General features: G+C 41.8%; 1 protein-coding gene across 12 annotated transcripts in view; it reads right to left on the bottom strand.

Annotated features, from left to right (window-relative positions):
• Positions 1-25,719, bottom strand: part of VTI1A (vesicle transport through interaction with t-SNAREs 1A) — a 378,702-nt gene that overhangs the window by 55,302 nt on the left and 297,681 nt on the right. For 2 of the 12 annotated variants that reach the window (XM_054522868.2, XM_054522873.2), the window contains one exon: positions 1,899-20,053. The exons of 9 other annotated variants lie outside the window; for them this stretch is intronic. In XM_054522868.2, coding sequence (XP_054378843.2) covers positions 20,022-20,053 — 32 coding nt within the window. In that variant the 3' untranslated portion in view covers positions 1,899-20,021. Of the gene's footprint in view, positions 1-1,898; positions 20,054-25,719 lie in introns of those variants that run through there. One more of the 12 variants, XM_009245794.4, reaches the window with a different exon arrangement.

The raw sequence follows: 25,719 nt of genomic DNA, 5'->3' as shown, positions 1-25,719 counted from the left end.
CATATCTAGACTATATTAAAAAGCTCTTACAACGTAGTAATAAAAAGACAACCTAATTAAAAAGCGAGCAAAGGATCTGAGTAGACATCTCCAAAGAAGATATAAAAATGACCAATAAGCACAGGAAAACATGCTCAACATCATTAGGACTCGTGAAATGCAAATCAAAACCACAATGAGATACCACTTCTCATCCATTAGGATGGCTAGAATTGAAAAGTCTCATAATCATGAGTGTTGGTGAATATGTGGAGAAATCAAAACCTTTATATTGTGCTGGTGGGAATATAAAATAGTAAGCTGCTTTGGAAAGCAGTTTGCCAGTTCTTCAAAAAGTTGAACACAGAGTTACCATTTGATCTAGCCAATCCACTCCAAGGTATATAAGAGAATAAAAACATATGTCCACACAAAAACTTGTACACAAATGTTCACAGCAGCATTATTCACATAGCCAAAAGGGAGAAACAACCTAAATGTCCATTGGCTGAAGAATAGGTAAACAAAATGTGGCATGGTATATCCATACAATGGAATACTATTTGACCGTAAAAAAGGAATAAAGTACTGGCACATGTTATAACCAGGATAAACCTTAAAAACATTATACTAAGTGAAAGAAGTCAGTCACAAAAAATCACATATTCTATGATTCCATTTATATGAAATGGTCAGATTAGGCACATCTATAGAGAAAACAGATTCGTGGTTGCATAAGGCTGGAGGAATGAGGGGATTGAAGATGATAGCTAAAAGGTACAGGGTTTCTTTTTGAGGTGATAAAAAGGTTCTAAAATTGACTATGGTGATGGTTGCACATATAAGAGTATACTAAAAAAACCCCATTGAATTGTATACTTTAAATGTGTGCATTGTAGGTTTTGTGAATTATATATCAATAAAGCAGTTACTGAAAAAAAGTACCCCCAAACTCCCTGAAACCACCAAACTACACATAGATCTTGCACAGCTGTTTTGCTGCAGGATGAGCAAACCCTTTCTCCTGTTCCTTCCCCAGTTCCTATGGTCGGCCTCATGTGGGCAGGGGTGCTGCTCATTTAAGAAGTGCTTTACCTTTCATCCCTTGCAGAATGGAGAGAAGGAACACTGGTGATGAGAACTGACTCATTTCTGGGCACAAGCTGCCTGCCAGGCTCCACACTGCGTGTTGTACAGAAATGATCTCATTTAGTTCTTCCAACTGCTCTCTGAGGTAGATACCACTTTTATCTCTCCATTTAAGGATGAGGAAAATTCTCCAAGGTCAGACAGCTAGTAAGTGGCAGTGCCTGGATTTGAACCCAGGTCCACCTGACTTCGAATCTGGGCATATGTGAACCTTGGTTACGCACTAGAAAGGGCGCCCGTGTGTGTTCATGCAAGCCATCCTCTCCTTGGGTCCTGGGGAATCCCAAAGTCTTCTCCATTCAAAACGACTCTGTTTCCTGGGAGAGCCAGAAATGTCTTTAGAGAGAAGCTAGAACATTCTTTAGAGATAAGTCCTATCTGTCCTGTTTATTTCTAAAACATGTCATTTGAAAATGGGAGAAGGGTCACTTTTTCCCCTGCAGCTGACATGCTGAATACCATCTCTAACCCTATTTGTTTCTGAAGAATCTTTTGTTAGGAAGAAACCTACTGGGTGAGTTTTAAGGAGATATTTCGACAAACATGGCAGAAGCAGGGCGTTATAAGATTTAATTATGCAATTAATTTTCTTTTTAAGAAAACATTTGGGACCAGGTGCTATGGCTCAAGCCTGTAATCCCAGCACTCTGGGAGGCGGAGTCGGGCGGATCACGAGGTCAGGAGATCGAGACCTTCCTGGCTAACACGGTGAAACCCTGTCTCTACTAAAAATACAAAAAAAAAAAAAAAAAAAAAAAAATTACCCGGGCGTGGTGACAGGCGCCTGTAGTCCCAGCTACTCAGGGGGCTGAGGCAGGAGAATGGCGTGAACCTGGGAGGCGGAGCTTGCAGTGAGCTGAGATGGCGCCACTGCACTCCAGCCTGGGCGACAGAGCAAGACTCCATCTCAAAAAAAAAAAAAAAAAGAAAACATTTGGAATTAATCTGTTTTGTTCATGAAGCTGCATCTTTCAGCCAAATTATTGTTTTCGTGTCATACTGGCATATAGACTACATGAGTTTAACACTTGCATACAGTACGCCTGCCTCTGCCATTAACTAGCTGTGTGATCTTAGGCCAGTTACTTGCCATCTCTGGGTACCAGCATCCAGTTGGAATCCAATAACTGTGGAATAAAAGTGTCAAACACATAATACGAGTGGGTTGGATCAGATCAGAGGTTGCCGACTGGCAGTCCATGGCCAGATTCCGCCTGCAGATGTGTTGGTTTGGCCTGCTCGGTTTGTAATTTAAAAAAAAAAATCGTTGCCAACATTTACAAATGGGAAGATTTGTAATCCAGAATGCAAGCATTCTGGAAACTCCAAAAGATATGACCCCAGTGGGCCTACATGCCCCCATGGCAACCATGGGGTGGATTCTGAGAAGCCTCTGGATAGGGTACTCCCTCTCCAGTTCTCCTCATCACCTCCTGGCTTGTTTCACTCACTGTGATACCCACCTGGTTCCTAAGGTATGTAAATATGCCACCTGTGACCTGGGTTATTTCCCAGATTCCTACCTGCTCTTTCTCCAGGCTATGTTCTAAGCTTTGTGGTGTTGCAACAGGAAGGTAAAAGTGGTGAGACTCCTGGATCTTGCCATATACCTTTCCAATACTAGGCAGAACAATGGGATGCATGGATTGAAACTGCATTGGCTTGCAAGCCTGATACCACACCCAGAACAGAACCTAAGGGAGATACCCAGAGGGCATTTAGGCCTCACCAAGGCTCCACCTTGCCGGGGACCTCCAGTTTATGGAGGGGGGGTGCACCCAGGCATGAACTAGGAGGCTACTGTTGGCAAGTCTGGCTTATCAAAGACATGAAGATAGGGAAATTCCACGGTCTTTCATCTAATATTCCAAATGGACTTGGACTTTAAGTCAACTCACTTTCTTCCTTATGAGAATGAGAGGTAAACAGATCCTGCAGATTAAATGACAAAGCCCTCTCTGACTCCACCAGAGGCAGTGTAGAATCCTTCCACATACAGGAAGGGCTCACTTTCTAGTTGGGATAACCTTACAATGAGGCCCTGAGACAGCCACGCCCTGCGTCAGGGTATAAGCAAGGCCCGCTGTCTGTGTTCTGAAGTCAGCTGGGCTGTGGTGGTGATCTGGATTTCCAACTTACTTGTGGATGTAATTAATTGCAAATTTTAGCTCTCCCTATTTCACACAAAATTTATTTGGGCTCTGCATGTTATTTCCCTTTGCTAGCCCTTCCAAATTTTTCTTTCAAGAAATGAGTAACTGTCATTCCTAAAAGGCCAGAATTACTTCCTAATGGGTTTGGGTTTTAAACAAAACAAAACCAAAAAAACTTATTTTGAAATAAATTTAAACTTGAGAGAAGTTTCAAGAAAAATGAGTTCCTATACCCTACATGTAAATTTACTAATTATTATTATTTCGCACCCTAAGCTGTACCATTCTGTTTGTCTGCATAAACGCATATTTCACTGAGAACCATTTGAGTCAGTTGCAGACATGAGGCTCCATGATTATAACACATTTACCCAAATCAGGAAATATAATAATGATCTAATACTAACATGGAAACCACAGCTTGTGTTGTCAATTGCCCTAGTAATGCTCTGTATTTCTTTCCTCACCCTCACCCCTGCTCCAGGATTCAACCTGGGATCACGAACTGCACTTAGTTTTCTAGTTGTCATGCCTCTTTGGTTTCTCTTAATCTGAAATCCTAACTGGTTTCTGAAGATGCTTTCCTCGTGGCATCGGAGAACCAGAACAGATAGAGGTTGAGGGTGGAAACATGCAAAAAAGGAGAAAAAACCCCAAATGTAATGGGTGAAACTGGTAGACGATCATGGGGGAATACCAAATGTTCCCGTGGACTGCAGCAGTTGCTCCAGGAATTGCATCATATGCTTAAAGTTGAGAAGACCAACTTGCAAAGCTAAGAGTCGTCTATTTTGGTCTTATGCTTTCTTCCAGAGACAACTGCCACGTCCTGCTCTATTCATCCCAAGCCTCTCCAGAAAGCGCCTTGTGGAGCAGTAATTACATTTCCAGGGTGGCAGAGGCTCTTTTTCGTCAGCCTTGTGTCTCTCAAAGCCTCTAAATCATTCCATTATACCATAACAATGGATCCTCACACTCGTCATGCAATTTGCTTTCATTATGTAAATCACTTCATTCTCTTTTCCAATATCTGCAGGGAGCTGCAAACCACTGAAGGTCAAAATCGGAAGTGGAATATGTGGGGCAGGGACAGAGAGGGGTTGAGGGAAGCCTGGCTTGGTCCTGGAGGTCACCTATCACCTGAGGTTGGGAAGGAGGAGATAGGAGCACAGAAGTCCAGGAAAGGCATGAGGATCCAAGGGGGAAGTAATATGTGTCTGGCTTCTGTGACACTAGTGCCTCTGGAGCACATGACCTGCAGGTCACCCTCCCCAAGATGCCTGATGACAAGACTGGTCCTAGGAAGAGGTGAAGGGCCCAGAACATTTTGGCCTTTATGTCATCTCACCATGCCTTACATGAAGTTTGTGTTTAAAATAAGTTAGTTACATGTCCCATTGGTCTTCAAACAATTTTAAAAATTATTATTTTTTCAATGCAACCAAGAAAATTGGGAGAATACAGAGAAACAGAAAAAAAAAAAAGAGGAAGGAAGAAGAAGAAATAAGGTAGGCAGGCAGGCAGGCAAGACTCTTTAGTTGAAAACTCAAACGAATGCATTTAACATTAGGGAGTTTCTCCTCCCCTTTGTTCCAGTATGTGCCATGCTGTTATTAGTTTATGCCCTCCTGTTTTCAGAACTAGCACAAATACACTAGAATGGTTTCTCTCCTTGTGCTTTTAATCTGACAGATTTTACTTCATATTCGGCATTGAATAGGCACTTATTTCCTTTTAGGCACTGGGTCTGCAATCAGGGTTTGCTGCCTCCAGGTGAAGAAGGGACTTGGGGAAGCAAAATAGACAAATGATTAAGAGTACGGGCTCTGAGGTCAGACCATCTGGATTCAAATTCCAGGATCTCCACTTACTAGTTCATGACTTTGGGCCTTGGCCTTACCATCTGTAGCAGGAGATGATAAAACTACTTACCCAAAGATTGCTGTGAGAATTAAAATGCGCTAACACATATAAGAGCTTAGCACAGTACCTGACACACAGTAAGGCACTCAATAAATGCTAGCTATTACTATTATTCCAATATGGATTGAAAAGTCAACTTTAAGCCACAGATTGGGAAGCTGATGAAATCATTTCCCTTTTAAAGAATAAAAACTCACATGGCTAAGAAATCAGTGGCTTTAAACTCTGCTTTGAAGGATATGTAATATATATGGAGCAAGATTTAAAGAACTAACACCTGAATGTAGTATTGCTACGTTTTTCTCACTAAACCACAATTGGCATGGATCTAATTTCTTTTTTCCCTTTATAGCTTCAAAGAAAGAAATCCTTGGCTTCCATCTCATCCAAGTTACCTGCCACTAAACCAGTCTAACTTCTTAAAGTACTTGTAAATACTTAGAATACCTATGCTATGTTAAATTTCCTTTGCCCCCAGCTAACTAAGGAAAAGGTTTATGAAGATGCATACAAGACCTGTTTTCCAGCACCCTTGCTAAAAGTCATCACTTTCTCTTCTCTACGGTAGGAATCCAATGGGAGATTTTAGTTCTTTGGACCATAGGATTCCTTGAGCATTTTTTGTTAATCTGAAGCAAGTATTTTTCTCTCCTCTTTGAAGTATACTAGCATTTCTTCCGAGGATAATCTGGCTCCTGATTTTCCTATTGACTATTAATTTGAATGCAATGGTTTCCTCTTCAAGTGAGGTTGCCTGGAGCAACCAGCAGGTAAGAATCAGATACCAATTCTTGCAGAAACAGCTTCTTTCTAACTAATAAATCTAAAATTATATTTGAACTTAAGTTTATACACAGCTCTTAATTGAATTTAGCGAAGTTTATAAACAAAAATTTAAAGTAACTCCATAATAATTATTTTTATCTTTGAAAGTACTGGCTACCATCTGTTGAACTTAACATTATTTATGTATAATTTCCACACTTGGTGCATTGCTTGTAGTCAGTTTTAAACTTTGACTTGTGTTTCTTTCCACGGAACGCCTTCTTTATTGCCTAATATCTCCTTTTATGCTTAACCTTATCAAAAGGCCTTAACATTCCTTAGCATGTGCTACTACACCTATAGGTCTGGCCCTGACCTCATATCACTCTCTCCTTTCTCTTGCTTCTCCAGACACACTGGCCTAACTCTGTCTCTTGTCCTCTGCCCACTTCCACCACAGGGCTCTTGCATAAGCTCTTTTCTGTGACAGAAGCATCTAGGTAATGCCTTCATACCTCAGCTCACGCCTTACTTTTTCATCAACCTGCCTTGGCTTCCTGTCAAGGTAAAATCTCTAGACCACAGCTTCTCCAGGTGTGGTCTCTGGACTGGCATCATCAGCATCACACAGAGATAGGTTAGACATAGAAACTCTGGGGTAGGGCCCAGACATCTGGGCTTTGTTTTAACAGTCCCTCCAGGGAATTCTGGTGCCTGCTGAAGTTTGAGAATCACTTACCTATCATCTAGTCTCACTGCACCATGAAGCTCTCCTTCATAACAGTCATCACAATTACTTTCAAATTTGTGTGATTATTTGATTAATGTCTGTTTCTCCCACTATACTAAGGGCAGAAACTGTGTCCCTTTTGCTTACCAACATTTCCCCAGCACCTAGCAGTGTTTAGCACATAATTGGTGCTCAATAAATATTTTTCAATAAATTAAACATAAATGTAATGCTTAAAAGGAAACACACGCCAGGTGAGGTGGCTCATGCCTGTAATCTCAGCACTTTGGGAGGCCAAGGTGGGCAGATCACTTGAGGCCAGAAGTTCAAAACCAGCCTGGCCAAAATGGTGAAATCCTGCCTCTACTAAAAATACAAAAATTAGCTGGGTGTGGTGGCGGGTGCCTGTAATCTCAGCTACGTGGGAAGCTGAGGCAGGAGAAGTGTTTGAAACCAGGAGGCGGAGGCTGCAGTGAGCCAAGATTGTGCCAACTGCACTCCAGCCTGGGTGACAGAGCGAGACTCCATCTCAAAAAAACAAAACAAAACAAAACATATGAACTAGTAATTTACAAAGCAAGAAACAGAAATGGTATTTTAGCATGCTCAAATTCAATTAGTAAACTAGGAAACAGGTATAATAATATGATGTCATTTCCCTTTCACTTGTCAAGTTAGCAAAGATGAAAGGGAATTATAATATCCAACCAGGACATGGGGATCATTGCTGTTGTAGGAATGTGGGTTTGAGTGGCTTTTCTGAAATGCAGTTTGTCATCATTTTGAAAATTTAAACTGACCCAGCAATGCCACCCTTAGTCATTAACTCTAAGGATATATTAGTACCTCTGCACACAGGTATATGTATGTACAAGAGTATAAATTATAACATGGTTAACTCTAATTTTAAAATAATGCAAATATTCACTAATACAGATTTGTATGAGCAAATTATGGTGCACTGACAACACTAACTACCATGCAGACAACAAAACAATGACGCTGAGATGAATTAATTGATGTAGAATTAACCATTATCACAATGTTAACATTAACCAGGCTCAAATACTAAGTAAAGTGAAAAAGCTCAACTTAATTAAAAATTTATATTTATACAGGTATATATCCAGAGAAAAATGTCTAGACAGATATTCAGCAAAAGCACTATTAATGATGTATGGTGGTCTTTATGTTCTTCACAATTCCCTATAATTTTCAATATATCACTCTATATAAAACAAAGAATTAACAATAACATTTTTAAACACCACATTGGCTTAAGCAAAATATAACTAGGAAGGCGAAGCACTTTTGTAAACACAGAACCAACTAAAGATAATTCTCAAAAGATGACTCTTGCATTATTCACTGTTTTGGGTTAACCACACCGCAAGTCTCCTCCATTTCCACCGAAAATCAAGAATTTCTGCAACTGGCTGCAATGACCGACACATCAAGTACCGCAGGCACTGATTGGGGTTAAGTAGCTGGTTACTGACCGCATGCATGCAAACCACATCCAAAAACTGCTGGCACAGGAGAGATAAAATCCCTACCCTTAACTAAGGATTCCAGAGGGCGCCATGTCCATGAATGGGAGCCGCCATCCTCATTGCTATAGGTTGGGCATCAGTCTGTTGGGGATCTCTAAACAACTCCCACGCATGTTTGAGACAGTCATTGCAGGCATGATTGCAACTATTTAAAATCTTTCCTTCCACACCTCTCTCTTTTTCTGTCCCTGAAACTGTACATATTCTTGGGATGCTGTTTTCTGGAGAGGGTGCTGTGGCATGAATCAGACGGATAAACCGATTGAGATCAGGTGATGTCTGTAGATGCCAGTGAAGCAGTGTCTGATTGGCACCCAGTTTACCACACGTTCTTCATGTTATACAGCGGTGGGCAGTAAAAGGGTGAGGCTAGAGATCAAGGGCAGAAACTCAACGACCTTGATGTGCATTTTAATAAAACAACACCCAAGAGCTAGATTGAGATGAAGGATGAAGTAGGTCCTAAACCAAGAGAGCTTATATCAATATATTGTACAAAACTCCCAAACACAGGGCTACGAAGTCTCACAACTCAGTGAAGCAGGGTTCTAACTGCCACCAGGCCATTAAATTTACTTCTCAGAGCTATAAAGCAGGGCAACATGCTCTTAGTATAAACGGGTAGAAAAGAAGCAAGAACTCAATTCAACCTCATCACCTTAGTGCAGGTGAGACATGTAAAATTATGCCTGGACATGAGACTTATAACAAAGGCCAGTGGTACTTTTTTTTTTTTTTTTTTTTTTTGAGATGGTGTCTCGCTCTGTAGCCCAGGCTGGAGTGCAGTGGTGTGATCTCTGCTCACCACAAGCTCTGCCTCCCAGGTTCACCCATTCTCCTGCCTCAGCCTCCCGAGTAGCTGGGACTACAGGCGCTCGCCACCACGCCTGGCTAATTTTTTGTATTTTTAGTAGAGACAGGGTTTCACCATGTTAGCCAGGATGGTCTTGATCTCCTGACCTTGTGATCCACCCGCCTTGGCCTCCCAAAGTGCTGGGATTACAGGCCTTTGGGATTATAGGCATGAGCCACTGCGCCCGGCCCAGTGGTACATTTTAAGTCTACTAAGAGGCCACATGCTCAGTCATTCATTCTCTACTCACCAAAGTGGCACCACTAATAGGTTTTTGAGTCCAGGGCCAAGTGGCAGGGGCTGTTTGGGTATGGAGTTTTCGGTGCCAAAAGGTAGGGGTTGAGGCTATGCAGAAACATCTTTCAGCTGTGGCTCTTGTTATATATATATTTAAAACTAGCATTGGCCCAGATCTTTTGGTTGTGCTGAGCTGGATCAGTGAGATTTAAATGTCTTGATCCATTACAAGAATGTGAAACATGGCCCTGAAATCTAAAGGGAACTGATGTTCAGGCCCAGCACGGAAATCAATTCTGGAAGTAGCTGGGAGGGAAAGTAAGCTACATTTTCAAGTGAAAATGTTCATTTTCAGGCAGTGGTGATAGACTCATATTCAACAACTCTCTTCCGGGTAGATATTAATGAGAAATTGGAATACTGAAGCTAATGACTGCATATCCCTTGCATAATTACAATGACCTGTAGTCTTTTTTAAATGCCAAATTAGCTGATTAAAATTAGTCAGTCCTGTTGAAGTTATAATATCCTAATTCAAATCTCCTGCCCAAATATACTTGCAGAAACTAATATTTGAAGATGGATTTGGAAAACTCAAAAAGCACTCCATTTCTAATATAGGGCCAAAGTAATTTCAAATTCACTTTAGGAAGCTTTAACTATGGCTTCTATTCCAATTCGTAGGAACCTCTCTGTCTTCGTGTTTCTGGATTACTACCTGCTTTCCATTCAGGAGAAAAAAAAAAGTTCTCAGCCTACTTTTGTCCAACTTCATCCCTGATTTCACTTTTTTTGTTCTTTTTTGGCCCTCACCCTTTATACCTTGCAGCTACAGAGCTGCATCTGAAACACTGGTTCTAGCATCCCCTATGAGCCCAACTGCAAGAGAAGGGGGCTGTAGCCCTTAAAGCCATGTGAAATAAGACCTGAAGTAACCGTGATACCAGTGCTTGGCCACCCCTTGGCTGAAATAATATATTTACCCAGCAACAAAGCTTTCCCATCCATTTTTATTTAAGAGAGATTTTAAATAAAATCTAGTAAATGAAACTGTAATGTATCCAGTGCAACAACTGTCAAAGAACAGCCACTTAACTTCTTTGGAGAGGAAAGCATAATGCTGTCCAGGACTGCTGTAAATCAGTTCACTGTAAAAGACTTTATTTACTCAGATCGCAGAGTAGATATTCAGAAACCGAAATAAGATAGTTTCTTATGGCAAGAACAAGATTGCTACATGTGTATAGATACACAAAGATACAAGATCAGCATATACATATATTAATATATTCATATACATACACACACACACACACAGAGAAAGAGAGAGAGAGAGGAGGGAGAGGAGGAGGGAAAGAGAACAAGCACTGGTAATAAACACAGCAACAGAATCAGCAGTTTCCAAACTCAGTTGTGTAAAATCAAACTTATTTTTCTAGCTTATAGGATTAAAACTGGATTTTAACTTAGAGGTAACACATTGCATTGACATTAAGAATAACATCAGGCTGTGTAAATATTTTTTTAAAAGAAAATGTGGCATTATTAGTGAGAGTAAGACATAACTGTTATGTTTAAGGAAAGAAAGCCTTTATTTGTTCCCTATACAATCATAACTCAATCAAGCAAACAAGGCTTTTTCCTCCCCTCAAACCACCATTATAATGGGAGTTTTGTGTAAGCTCCTTGTTTGTACAAAAGCCTGACGATATAGTCTTGAGGGGTAATCCTAAGGCTGTTAGACCGAAATTAAAACAAACCTTACCAGTAGATCTGTGTTTTTAAGACAGCTCTATTTAAGAGGGCCATGCTGATTATACCAAGAGATAAGCCCCACAGAATCTAAGGGTGATCACTTCAGCAAACATGGGCATGGCATTGCAATTTTCTAGTTTTGCACCTTACAGAAGAGCAAAGATCTCACAATCACTTCATTAAATAGCAGCGGATTCCTCAAGACATATAGCCCATGGTATGCGTAAGCCTGAGTAAGAGGTTGACTTTAATTTTTTCAGCCTTGAAAATAAAAAAAGTTAAATGCTCACATATATAATTGGTTCAATTATCACTAAAATAAAGCAGTGCTGACAAGGGTTCTATGTCCTATTTCTGCATTCTTAAATCAAATGTGAAGTTAATATTATACATCAATGAACATCTGTATTGTTTCCAATTTTTTGTTTTTTTTTTTTTTTTTGGAGATGGAGTCTTGCTCTGTCACCCAGGCTGGAATGCAGTGGCACGATCTCCGCTCACTGCAACCTCTGCCTCCTGGGTTCAAGCCATTCTCCTGCCTCAGCCTCCCCAGTACCTGGGATTACAGGCGCACACCACTACGCCCAGCTAATTTTTGTGTTTTTAGTAGAGATGGGGTTTCACCACGTTGGCCAGCCTGGTCTCGAACTCCTGGCCTTGTGATCTGCCCACCTTGGCCTCCCAAAGTGCTGGGATTGCAGGTGTGAGCCACTGTGCCTGGACTGGTTTTTCTTATAATAAAATAAAATCTCATCTTGGTCCTTGACCCAACACACACACACTGATAATCAAAGTATTACAGACAACAAATTGTGATGAGTCTCAACACTAGGTTTTAACATTTTAGAATAGAACAGGATATAGTAGTCTCCCCTTATCCATGGTTTCGCTTTCTGCAGTTTCAGTTACCTAAGGTCTGAAAGATACTAAGACATTTTGAGAAAGAGAGAGAGAGACCATATTCACCGAATTTTTATTACAGTATATTGTTACAATTGTTCTATTTTACTCTTAGTTATTGCTGTTAATCTCTTATTGTGCCTAATTTATAAATTAAACTTTATCAAAGATATACACGTACAGGGAAAAACAGCATAAATAGGGCTTGGTACTATCCATGGTTCAAGCTTTCAGGCATCCACTGGCGGTGTTGGAACATATCCCCCTTGCATAAGGGAGAACTACTGTGTTTGAAATTGTTCAAACATCTACCTCCCTAGATTCTAGTTCTTCGTGTGGACTCCCGTATATTTTTCTGTGTTTATATCTTCCCTATCCCTCCTCTTCATTTCTGGCTATTTGCAACCCGGGCTGAGATGGTTCCAGTATTCCCCATTGGGAATTGATGGGAATTGTTCTCCCATCCCAAACTGCCCCGTCACTTCTCAGATGTGTGTTTTGGTTTGTTTTGTTTAATTACAGCATCCACATTCAATCACCACTCACTCCGAGAATATGTGGGGTTGGTTAGACCCTGAAATGTACCCTATGTCTTCTGACCCAGGCAGACCTGGAGTGCTGGAACAGTGAGCCATCAGTGGCAATGACAGACTTGTGGGGTGGGACAGGGGGCGGGGAAGGGCAGGTGGGAGCTTCCCTGAGAGGAGAAAAGCATGCAGTTCCTTTGACTCTGCTTCTTGAACCAATAAAACGGAATTCCTTCATACTTTGTGTAGGTGTTATGGTTGACTGGGAGGATTCCCTGAATTCAGATGGCTCTCTGCAAGCTTGAGACTGCAGAAAAGAAGCTTGTTTGAAAAGTGTTTTGCAATTGAACTGTGTCTGTTGTCTGTTTCCAACAAAAATACTTTCTAATGCAGTGTTGCTAAACGTTGGTTCAGCAGGGCATGTGAACGAACTCTATATGCTCGGGGAAATAAGAAATGGATTTTATTAAGTTTATTAGCAGCTCAAAACATGATACTTCAACAGTGGGAGGAAAGTGATCCACCCACACAATTTGAGTGGAATGAGCATTTGGCTTTAACCACAGCTCATAAGTGAAACCTAAAACCTAGTTTTCCATCTGAAGACCTTTGGGGTCCATTTTTACACTACCTTGATCAAACCAGGAATGAAAGTTCAAGCTGGCTTCCTCTGGTGGAGGGTCCTGGAGTTTCTCCAGTCACACCTCTCCACATCAGCATTGCCTCGGGCTTCTTTTTCTCTCTCACTGTAGCTTAACTTGGCTCCCAACCAAGGATGCATTTCTACCAATCAGATGCCACCAAAGACCTCCCCTCTGGTAGCTGGCTGGGGTAGGGAGGCAGGGGAGGCCTGGGAGGGAACAGGGCAGGAGACTCATCTCTGAGGCCACTTTCACAGCACAGGATGTCATTGGTGAACTCAGCTCCAGCCAAGATAAAAGGCTCATATCGTTTCTCTTTAAAGCATGAGCAGCAGGTAGGAAGATGCCTACCTTGTAGATGCCATGTTGCCCTGGCTGGTTTAGAAAGGAAGACGCCTACCTGCTGCTCATGCCTTAAAGAGCAATGATGTGTATGAAGGTAATAACTACCAAAACATGCATTGAGAATGGGGCACGGGCTGGGCCATCCCTAAGCACCTCATTCAGTCTTCACAACCACACTTGGAGGGATCTTCTACTATGATCTTCCTTTTACAGAAGAGGAAACAGACTCAGTAAGCAAGGGGACTCGCCCAAGACCACAAAGTGGCGAATGGCAGGGCCAGAGCCTGATCCCACACTTCTCAGCCCAAGCCCTTGCTCTTGAATACTGAGTGCCAGCCTTCGTGGCTGCAACCAGCACTTCCTCTTGCAGCATTGGGTCTTGGATGTCTTGCCCTGGAATCACTTTGGGGTGCATTTAAAAATGTAGATTCCTGAACCCTGTGCCACGGGTTCTGATTTAGCAGGTCTAGGATGGTGTCCAGGAGTCTTTCTTTTTAACCTGTACCCCAGGAGATCCTGAAGTAGACAAATGTTTGTGGATCAATGCACTAGAGCTTGAGATGAGGGGTAGACATAGGTGGTGGAGGTTGCCAGGCCTGAGCTGGCAGAGATAGAGAGATACTCCTTAGAGATGATGAGAAGAAAGTGCAGGCTGGGGGTTTTGAGAAAATCTGCAGTAATATGGGACTCTAAAAGACTATACTACCCTGTGCAAGACCCACCTCCTTTACGAGCCTTCCTGTTCATGCTAATCTTGAGAACTTCCCATTCCACAGATTTCTGCAGCTCCAGTGTGGGTACTACAGTCACATCCTACCTTATTTTACAGGTAGTTATTGCATAAATGCTATTTGCAAATATATGTCAGATTGAAATAAATAACAATACTTACATGCAAAGATGCTCAGGGCAATATTATTTATAATCGCGAAAAATTGTAAACAAAATATCCAGTAGAAGATTAAACTGTGCAGACCTCCTAAACAATAGTTTATAGCATATAAAATGTTCACATGCTGTCAAGTGGAAAAAGTAAACAATAATTCTATTTACATGTTTTGTAAAAATCAAAAACAAAAGATTGGAAGAAAACATATTGAAAAGTTAGAATGGGTATCTTTGGGTGGCCAGATTACAGATGATTTTTATTTTCTTTGAAAGTTTTTCTGTTTTCTAGTTTTTAAAAAGAAACATATTACTGTCATATTAAAAATGTCATTAAAAAATCAAAGCAACAGGTCAGGCGCGGTGACTCACGCCTATAATCCCAGCACTTTGGCAGGACGAGGCGGGCAGATCACTTGAGGCCATGAGTTCAAGACCAGTCTGGCCAACATGGCAAAACCCCGTCTTTACAAAAAATACAAGCAATTAGTCTGGCGTGGTAGCCCGTGCCTGTATTCCCAGTAACTCAGGAGGCTGAGGCAGGAGAATCGCTTGACGCGGGAGAATCGCTTGAACCCCGGGAGGCGGAGGTTGCAGTGAGCTGAGATGGTATCACTGCACTCCAGCCTGGGCAATGGAGCAAGACTATGTCTCAAAAGAAAAAAAAAAAAAAATCACAGCAACAAAGAAAGAGTGAAAGCAAAAGCAAAAGAGCTTTTCCTCCAGGAATAAGTTGGAAAATGGGCAAGTTGTGTCTGGAATAGTTACTCCTCTTCCCTCCCAGCACTCATCACATAGCAATTCTGTGTCACGGAAATTATGCTTGACTGACTGTCTCTCTGCTACAGGGTGAGGCCCAGGGCATGTCCTGCTTGGTCACCCTTGTACCTACACTAGCTAATGGAGGCCTACACTTGGATGCCTCTGAATTAGTATTTGTTGAATGAATGCATAATGATGCATCTTTTTTTTTTTTTTTTTTTTTTTTTTTGAGGCAAGGTCTCACTCTGTCACCCAGGCTGGAGTGCAGTGGTGCAATTACGGCTCACTGCAGCCTCAACCTCCTGAGCTCCAGCGATCCTCCCACCTCAGCCTCCCGAGTAGCTGGGACTACGGGCACACCACCACGCCTGACTAATTTTTTGTACTTTTTGTAGAGACAGGGTTTTGCCATGTTGCCCAGGCTGGTTTCGAGCTCTGGGACTCAGGGATTCTTCCGGCTCAGCCTCCTAAAGTGCTAGGATTATAGGCGTGAGCCACTGTGCCCGGCCGAATGGTGCATCTTAAAGAAAGCAGGCTTACATTTGCCTTTTATTGCTGGATATCTCTATTGGCCTATTAGGGACTAATAGAGAGAAAAAAATATTTTAATGACATATTCTAGATTCATAGACCGGATTTCACCTCTCCAACTAAGCTAACAGTACCTAGAGGGCAGGGCTTCCATCATATGTAGTATTTCTGAATTTTCCTGAACACCAGTGTTGGACATGTAGTAGGTGTTTAATAAAGACTGGCTTTTCTGATGGAGATCACAGCAGAAGGAAGCATGCCCGCTGAGAGAAGCCAGCCTCCTGGATGCCTCCCCCAGAGTGCAGGCATGACTCCAGTGTTATGCAGTCGGAGCCAGCCTGCCTAAGTGTAAATGCTGCGTGGAACTGAACGGCTGATTTTGTTTGCTGAGAGAGGCAACTAGGTAGCCCGGGATCTTTATCTGCAAAAGCAGTCATGCCGTAACACACTGGCCCGCCCCACCCCTTTTGGAAAAAGATTGATAAGCATAATGATGATGTTTTAATGAGCTTAATTGCACATTCCTTATGTGCCTGTGGAGTTGCCAACCAGCTAGTTCCACATCCAACAGTTTACTTGTAATAACTTTTACCCCTTTCTCCATGCCAGGGAGCATAATTATTCTTGCGGTGATCCCATAGTTCAGCTCTTTCTCCCTCTCCTCCCCTCCCTCTCTCTTTTTCTCGCTGTTTTTTTCCTTTCTGGGAATTACTCTAAATGGGTATCTTTGAAAGGAGGGTGGCAGGCTGCTTTTGGTACAGTACTTACCAAGAACCCTTTCATCAAAGAAGCCCTTGTGAGCATGCTCTGGACTTGGGCCAATCAGATCATCTCGCTGTCTGTTTCTGACCCTGGTATGCAAGTCAAGCCAGAGACTGCAGACAGGCTGACTGCACTCCTAGGCCAACCTGTCTTAGCTGACTGAAAAAATGCTGATGGGAAAATTACCTGTTTGGCTCCAGACGAAATTAACATTTTTTATATATATACACACAAGTATGTTTATTATTTTTTGTTTAAAAGCGTTTGCCTATCTAATATATTCATTAATGTTATCTGGTCAGTACTTGAAACATTTTGAAATATGTGCAAATGCAATAAGGCTACAGGGCCTGGAGGCAAAATAAGATGAATTTTCTAATTAACTGACAGAAAACTGTTTTGGGATTAACGAATGGCTGTTCTGTAATCTGTTTATGGGCGCTGCTCCGTGCAGGGACATTTGGTCCACGTGCAGACCCTGGTAAGTTATAAGGACCTGGATACCAAGCACTCCTACCTCTCCACTATTCTTCATTAACCCACTCTCCACCAGGAATCAAGTACTGAAGGTGGATAGTGTGGCCCCCACCCTGGCAGATAATGGCCTCTTCCCAAAGAGCATCTGCTGGGGTCTGCTTTCCCAAGCGGGCATCTTTCTGCTATGGGTGGCAGATATGTCACAGAATTTGAAGCAAACTTTTCTTTCTTTCTTTCTTTTTTGAGACAGAGTCTCGCTCTGTCACTCAGGCTGGAGTGCAGTGGCACAATCTCGGCTCACTGCAACCTCCACCTCCTGAGTTCAAGTGATTCTCGTGCCTCAGCCTCCTGAGGTAGCTGGGATTACAGGCGTGTGCCATCATGCCTGGCTAATTTTTGTACTTTTAGTAGAGACAGTGTTTCGCTCTGTTGGCCACGCTGGTTTTGAACTCCTGGCCTCAACTCCTGCCTACCTTAGCCTCCCAAAGTGCTGGGATTACAGGCATGAGCCACTGCGCCCAGCTAAGCAAACCTATCTTCTGAACAGTGTTGGAAACCTTTGAGCCCCAGTCCCCAAATCATCTTATGAACACATTTTTGACATTTTCAGAAAAATGTCATCATTGAGGAATATATTTCATAGTCTCCATTTGAGAGAAGTACTAATTCTTTTCCTCTTTCCTAGACCGATTCTAGTTTGTTGCCTTCCCTTTCCTCAGAAACCCCAAGTTTGTGGATGGTGCAGACACTCTGTGCCCCCTTGCATGCTGGGTGCCGGGTCAGCTGCCAGGGCATAGAGACAGAGACGATGTAGCCTTTGTCCTTAAGAATGAGGTTTGAAAGCCTCAGTTCTTCCATGTTAGGTGATTTCTTGCAGCTCTTGGTATCTGCAGAATTAGTGTGAATACTTAAAAAATCATAACAGCTTTATATCATCAAAGTTTTAACAGTACACTGTGTATACGGGTGAGAATTACTGTGCCGTGAACTTTTTCTTTGTGGTTTTCAGAATTTTCCAGAATTTCTACAATGAACTTTTACTTTTGTAGATAGAAAAGCAGCAGTTAAGAAGAAACTTCCTGGGAGCACTGAACAGGCACATTCCTGAATTCTACAGAGAATCAGTTGAGGGACAGCAGGCTGGGCAGCAGTCAGTCATGGTAGAGGGAGTCTGAATCAAAAGGGGGGGATTTTAATGAGCAGGGCAGCCTGAGGATCACAGCTGGCTTGGGCTAAGTTCCTGGAGTGTTAAATCAAGTAATAACAAAAACATGACTACATTTTACATAGGAGATTTCATAACTTCCTGAGAAGTCAACAGTCCCTTTCTCCGTGGTTGTACCTCCTAAGGAACGTCTACGTGCTTGCTTTGGGCTTAACATTTTCCCAAAGTTTTCTTGTTTTTGCAGAGTGCAATGTCGCGAACAGAATGCCAGCTTTATTTTCTCTCGTGGTCCAACTTACACACTTACATCAAGTTGCGGCAAGACGTCTGTGTGCTGGCTCCACGATCCTGACCTGTGCTGTATATACTGTTCTTCTTCTTACAGTTTTAGACTTGATGGTGGAAAGGATGCTTGGAAATTCTCTTGGTTTGATTCATTCTGACCTAAAGGGTTTCTTTCCAAAAGGGTTTTCTTTCTCTTTTATAAGCCCCACAGTCAAGGATATAAGCTGAAATTGAGGCTTTCCCAACCGTGAGAGAAAGAAATATCAAATTCTTTTCATATGAATAGATTCACACAAAATAATCGCACTGTGCTCCTGGCGACTTCAACTCTGGGTGGGCAGAACAGAAGTCTGGGGAAAAAAGTCTATTTTTGCTCTTGTGTAGTCTCTTTTCCCTTACCAGGGGAAAATAGCTAATTTTCATCACCAAATTATATCTCCGAATGGCCAATGAAAACAATGATGGAAAAAATTCTTTGCAAATAGCACATGCCATGCTATCCACTATTAGATAATAGTAATTACAGGTTTTGTCTCAAGAGCAAACAATTACCCTGGAGGGAAAATTCTCTCTTTTTAAGGCGAATAAACTCTTTCTAGGATTTGCATACTTTCTCCCTCTCTGAGGATAGTAATTTTGGGAAAAAAACAAAAAATAAAAGACAAACTTAAACCCTTTCTAGAGTTGACAAAAGTGTCTTGGGGATATCTGTTCTTTCTGATTATGAAACTCCAGGTTGTATTATTATTATTATTATATTTAAAAGAGTAAAGTTTCTTGGCTGTTTCTCTTACGTGTATAAACCTGGCAAAGGATTCTTTTTTCAAAAATAAGTTGTTGAGTCTAACAGCTGATAACATTGCAACTCTGTATATGTTATAGGGAGAATGTTCATATAACACCATTGCCTCAGGGCTGCATCTATTTTATAAACTCTGATCCTTTCAAAAGGTATTTTTTTCCAATGTATAATTAAATCTAATTTAATTTAGAGGAAATTTTATGTAAGATACACATACAAATCAGGAAAAAAAACCCTTTTTCAGGCTTCATGTCTTACTTATTGATTTGTAAAATGTGGCTTCGGAGTCCACAAATTATAGACCTCTATCATACAAAAAAAAGGGCATTGGCAAAAAACAAGTCCATGTAAGTGAGCTGAAGTACCAAAAAGAAGTCTACACTATACCCAAAAGAGACTGCCAAGCCACTGTAACCCCAATGGGATGAATTTTAAGGTGGTAAATAGCAGAACACCAACCAGGCAGCAGAACTCTTTCTTCCCCAAACACTAATACTGTAGTGTGATAGTTCGATACAGAAAACAATCCATAGTTTCCTAAGTGGAGGCAACATCTATTCTGGAAGCTGTTCTTCACCTAGCTAAAGCAAATGGGCCTTATAAAAACCCTGGCAGCCACAGCAGAAAGAAAATACATTTTATTAAGCGGGCGTTTTTCCAAAGCATGTTCCCCCTGAAGGAGAATCATACCTTCAGCATTTCAAAGATTTCTCAAATAGCACAAAGGTCAGAAAGTGTTTGAGCAACAGAAATGCAGTGGGTGAAATCTCCAAGTTATTCTTTCAGCAGCTGTGGCTGGTGAAGCTGACTTCCCGGTAAAGAGATATCAGCTCTGCTTCAGACTAGTCGATAATGTAATCAGAATAGCACAAACCTGGAAAAGACAGAGGGGGATCAGAGGACAAAATGGGATCAGTATGACAACAGAGAAGGGGACCCTGGCTGGAGCCAGCCTGGATTCAGTCCTGGTAGCTCCTGACTCTGGGTCTCACCACAGCTTAGCTGGGAGGAATTGGTCATTAACATCTGCAACCCTCTCATAACTGCATCTTCTCGTGTTTTTTCTATACCTGTTTTCAGCTTATAGTTTTACATTACCTGTGTATGGTTATGTCTATACCATGACTTTGGTTCTTCTCAGCTTGAGAAGAGAGACCTGACTTCCCTGAGTTCTAAGTTAAAAGAACTCTTTGATTACTGTTAAATTGATGTACCTGAACATGTGTAATCACTTCCCTGGTACCTATACTGGATAAGACTAGGTAAGTTGTAGCTATTAGAGAATGCTGTGCAACCTCTGCCTACCGCACCACCATGTGAATTCACCGTTGAGCAAAGGAAGCAAAGGCTCCCACCTGCCAGGATTTAAATACCTCAATGTGATTGTGTAACCAATGAGAATAGTTGGAGATCAACTCCTCACCTCTGCAGGATGCGACATTAAATTGACCCTTTCATGTGGCTTGCTTTCTGCACTATTCTATAATGTGTAATCTCTAGTAGAGTACTATAACTCCTAGGTTCTTGCTCTATTTCCTTATTTCAGTGGAGTGATGGACAATTTTATCCCCTTTATTGGTCCTATTTACAAAAGTGGCTACAATTGCCTCCAAAGAAACTATACATTTTAGAAGAAATGGATGATAATTCAAATTATGTCCTAACTGCATCCCCATGAGATGTGGGCAGCTGTCTCCCGGTCTAGAAGCAAAGATGCAGCTTGCAGGGCTTTTTTTTTTTTTTTTCCAACAGTTAATCACTGAACATTGTTGTTTTCCTCTACATGATTAGGGAAACAGCAGAGAGTTAATTATTGAGCACCTACTGTGTGCCTGGCCATGCCAGATGTGAGGTCACAGAAATGGCAGTGGTCCACTCCCTGCCCTCAAGTAGCCTGCTCTCTCTACATGCCCTGGCAGGTCACTGGAGTCTCTGCTAAAACACACACCACATTCCCAGCAAACCTTTCTTCAATCCTTACATAATCTTAATTCTTTCCTCTTAAATCTTACCACAGTCGTAATTCTTTTCTCTCTCTTCAAAAGATAGGTACTTCACGCCAAACACTAGCTCAAGCACTGACGTTATTCTACAGGACTATGAACCTTCATATCCACATTTACAGTCCGGACAGATAAAGGAAAACAACCCAAATCCAGGAGGCAATATAAAAGGAAGAGAACAAAACACACATTCATACACTCACCCTTAAAAATAGGGGAAAACCAATAGGGGAAATTTCGTTCTCTTCCTGGATGTCTACTTAAAAATCCCATGTAGTACGTGTGTCTGTGGAAACCTTCGTTATCTCAAAGATAGTGAGATACTAAAGGCTGAGGTTGCCATGGGACACACAGTATTTGCTTTTTATTCTGTTGCACAATATCTAATTACAGAGATCCTGATAAAATTATGCATTCCTAAGCACAAATTATGGCCATTCTACAGGAGACTTAGTGTACGTATTTTGTCAAATTTCATTAAAAAAAAATGAGGGATGACTGCAGAATATTAGGGATAAGCAGTCTAATAAGACTCAGCCCTTTCCAAGATAGAATTCTCTAGAACTCGTAGTTTGGGCTGTAGGAGTGTCCTAGGTGAGAGGCAGCTCAGTTAGTTTGTTCTCCCACAAAAGCCTAAGTTGAAACTCTAAAGCCCTTTCTGCCATTAGACTGTTGCACAAGACACAGATTTAAAAATCAGCCTTGGCTAGGTGTGGTGGCTCACATAATCCCAGCACTTTGGGAGGCTGAAGAGGAAGGATTGCTTGTGTCCAGGAGCTCCAGTCCAGCCTGGGCAACACAGTGAGACCTCCTCTCTCAAAAAACAAGCAAACAAAAAAAAAAACAAAAAAAATTATGAAATTAGTCAGGCATGGGGGTGCACGCCTATAGTCCTAGCTACTTGGGAGGTTGAGGTGGGGGGATCATTTGAGTCCAGGAGTTTGAGGCTGCAGTGGGCTATGCTCGCGCTACCGCACTCCAGTGTAGGTGACAGAGTGAGACCCTACCTCAAAAAACAAAAACAAAAACAAAACTAAAAAAAAAGTCAGTCTCTTTGTTTCTCCCCAAAGACAATAATTGATTTAATCCCATGGAAGGCTGAGCTGCTCTTTTGATAAGATAACATGTGACAGTTCCTCCTCATTCATCTCCACCTCCAGGTAACTACTAACCTGAAGCTTGGCCCTGTTTTTATACTTTTACTACACATATATCAACATGCATAATACTTTGTATATAGCATATTTGAAAATTATCTTTTGACTCAATGTAAGTTTCAAACTGCATATATGTGTGCATGGTTCATTTAACAGCTATATAGTATGCTACTGCATTGACCCTCTTCCCAATGATGAACATTTATATTGCTTCTAAATTTCTGCTACTCCAGTGTTGCAAAAAATGCCTGGGTATATGGCCTCTTGTCAGTATCTGGAAGGATTTTTCTTGAAGTCTTCAAACTAGAGCATAGCTAAGTTTAAGAGAACTGATTTCCAGGTCCCTCCTATATGTATTGTTTGCTAAAAGCAATCCAGGTATCTTGCAGTTCTTTTCCCTCTCTTTCCTTAAATGCCTTCTCCCACTTTACTAAGTAGCTCTGCCTGAAGTGTAAAAACCTCCATAGAGGCAAACAGGCAATATGAAGGACTGCTGTAAGCAGCTACTCCTTTCATCAACGGCCACAGATCCCAGCTACAGCTCTGAGTTTCTCCCTGTCTTACACGTATTCCTTTTGAGGGTGAAGCAGCGTTCAACCCTTGTTGGGATGATCTGAATTCAGATGTATTGTAGACTAGGGTGGTGCAACTTTTGACAATCTTCATTCATGGTTTCACATTTTCCACCCCCTACCTCATTTTCAAAGAATGTAGTTTTTCTGAGAAAGTCTTGTGAGGACAAAGCAAATAGAGTGTCAGTAAGCAGTATTGATGGTGGCAGTGCCTTCTGCCCCATATGCCAAATTCACAGACAGGCTTAAAGCTCCATACTCCATAAATCCACCTAAGGCCACTGGACTGGCTTCCCACCTACCCTAGAATTAGAACAGAAGTGATGAGGTTGTCCTTGGTTCATGTACTAATGCATTCATTTAAACAGCAAAAAAAAAAACCATGTCAGACTTGTTCTTTTAGAAAATCAGTCTACTTGGTTGTTTTATTTGACAATGAAGATTGGTTTTACTCATTGGGTCATACGGTAGACTTTTCCATAATTCGAATGAACTATGTAACTCTAAGGTTTGATAAGAATATACTTAAAGCACGTAAGACAAAACATTTTCTGCTGGGAGCAGTGGCTCATGCCCGTAATCCCAGCACTTTGGGAGACTGAGGCAGCTAGATCACGAGGTCAGGAGATCAAGACCATCTTGGTTAACACGGTGAAACTCCATCTCTACTAAAAATACAAAAAAAAATTAGCTGGGCGTGGTGGCAGGCGCCTGTAGTCCCAGCTACTCGGGAGGCTGAGGCAGGAGAATGGCATGGACCCGGGAGGCGGAGCTTGCAGTGAGCCAACATCGTGCCACTGCACTCCAGCCTGGGCGACAGAGTGAGACTCTGTCTCAAAAAAAAAAAAAAAAAGACAAAACATTTTCTAAAAATATTCTCATGGCAAAGATAGATTGATGTGAACAATAATTTGATTTTTCCCATCCGTTTCCAAGCATATTTAAGTTTCTTAATTAAAAAAAAAAGAGTAACAGGTGTCATTTGTGTGTGAATTATTTGTACATGTGTATAATTATCCAGGGCACATCTTGGCTTTCAGAATGAGTAATAAAGGACTTGATGGGCCACTTCCCTGCATCTCTGCTGTGGAATATAAATCTGGAGAAAACTTGACTGGCTCAGGTAATGTGACAACATGTGTTATTATAGATGAGTCCCCAACTGTATGAATAAAATAGAGTTAATTTAAATAGCTTTTTTAGTGTTCTACACTGAGAATCTAGCCACCTGAGAAAAATGGGAAAAGCTGCTCTGTCTATTGTTGTTTTCAGTACAATTTTCAAATGCAACCCCAAATTGGATCGCTGTATGACTCATCTATCATTGTGTATTTAGGCTTTGCCATGGGAGGTACCTGTCTGGGTGGGTGATGTTGCCCTGAGCCGGGCATGTCAGCAGCCTATGGCGGAAGGGGTCTCTTGTCAGTAATCCTAGTGCTGGCTCCACCAAGATTAGCTGAGTGACCTTTAGCAAGTCACTTCCTCTACCTGGGCCTCAGTTTCTCCACCTATGAGATGAGGGGTTGGAGCACGCATTCTCCTAAGGCTCCCTGTTGTCGCCTTGACCCATCACTTCCTCTCCGCTTTGGTCTAGGAGTCCTAGTTGAGGCGTTTCGTCCAGGACCCTGTCTGGGCGTTGGATTGCCACTGTATCCTCCAGCCGGGCCATGTGAGTGTGGCTGCCACCCCTGGAAACTTTTCAAAAACTTCCTAGGGAAATTGCTAGGTACAACTGAGAAACACATGGGGAACCTTGTTCCAGCCCCCAAAGGGGCGGCGCTGAACTCTGAGTTTGCCAGAAGGAAGAAGCCACACTCTCCGTATTCCTCTTTGAGGGCCTCCTTCTACACAACCCAGTCTCCATGTAAGGGTGAAGAATCAAGCATGTATCAAGGCTTTCGGGGACCAATACATATTTATTTTGCTTCCTTACCAATATTCTTATGTTTTATTCTAGGCACCCCAAGAGAAAACAAAACAGAACAATTACAGTCATCGGCCGCCTAACAACGTTTTGGTCAACAATGGAAACTATAGTTATAATACAGTATTTTTACTGTAACTTTTCTATGTTTACATACACAAATACTTAACCATTGTGTTATAACTGCCTATCGTATTCAGGACAGTAAAATGCTGTACATGAGTGTAGCCTAGGCACAATAGGGTATACCTTACAGCCTAGGTGTGTAATAGACTTTACCATCTAGGTTTGTGTAAGCACACTCTGTAATGTTCGCACAACGATGAACTCTCAGAACGTATCCCTGTCATTAAGCAATGCATGCTAATAAGAATACTTGTGGCAGATGATAAAAACAGCTCCCGTTTGCTTTACCCACATCACAGGGTAACATTCAGAGAGTGTCTTAAGGCATTCCCCATTTATGGGAAGTGTTTGGAGGCCCGGTGGAGTCCCGAGGAGGGAGACAGGAATACAATTCAGATGGACCTCGCTGTATAACAGTGGATAAATGCACAGGCCCCTGAGTCTGACTGCCCTGGTTCAAATCTGGCCTCCACTGCTTGTTGGCTGTGTGACTGGGCTGGGTAGATGACTGGATCTCTCTGAATCTCACTGTCTTCATCTGTAAATTGAAATAGCCCCAGAGGGTTCTTGTGAGGATTAAATGAGATAAGGACTGTAAACATTCTTGGCCCAGGGACTGTAAGAATGATAATATTATTAACATATTTTTATCACGCAACCTTCTAGTTCGGACATATTAGAAAGTGATTCCACTGACTTGTTTAGTAGGAAAATCTGGCAGATAAGAAGTCAAATCCATCAGCCGTGATAGCAGCCAA

Source organism: Pongo abelii, chromosome 8, assembly GCF_028885655.2.
Source record: "Pongo abelii isolate AG06213 chromosome 8, NHGRI_mPonAbe1-v2.0_pri, whole genome shotgun sequence".
Classification (NCBI taxonomy): Eukaryota; Metazoa; Chordata; class Mammalia; order Primates; family Hominidae; genus Pongo; species Pongo abelii.
Note: the sequence above shows the minus strand (reverse complement) of the source record. Positions and strands in the feature narration are given on the sequence as shown.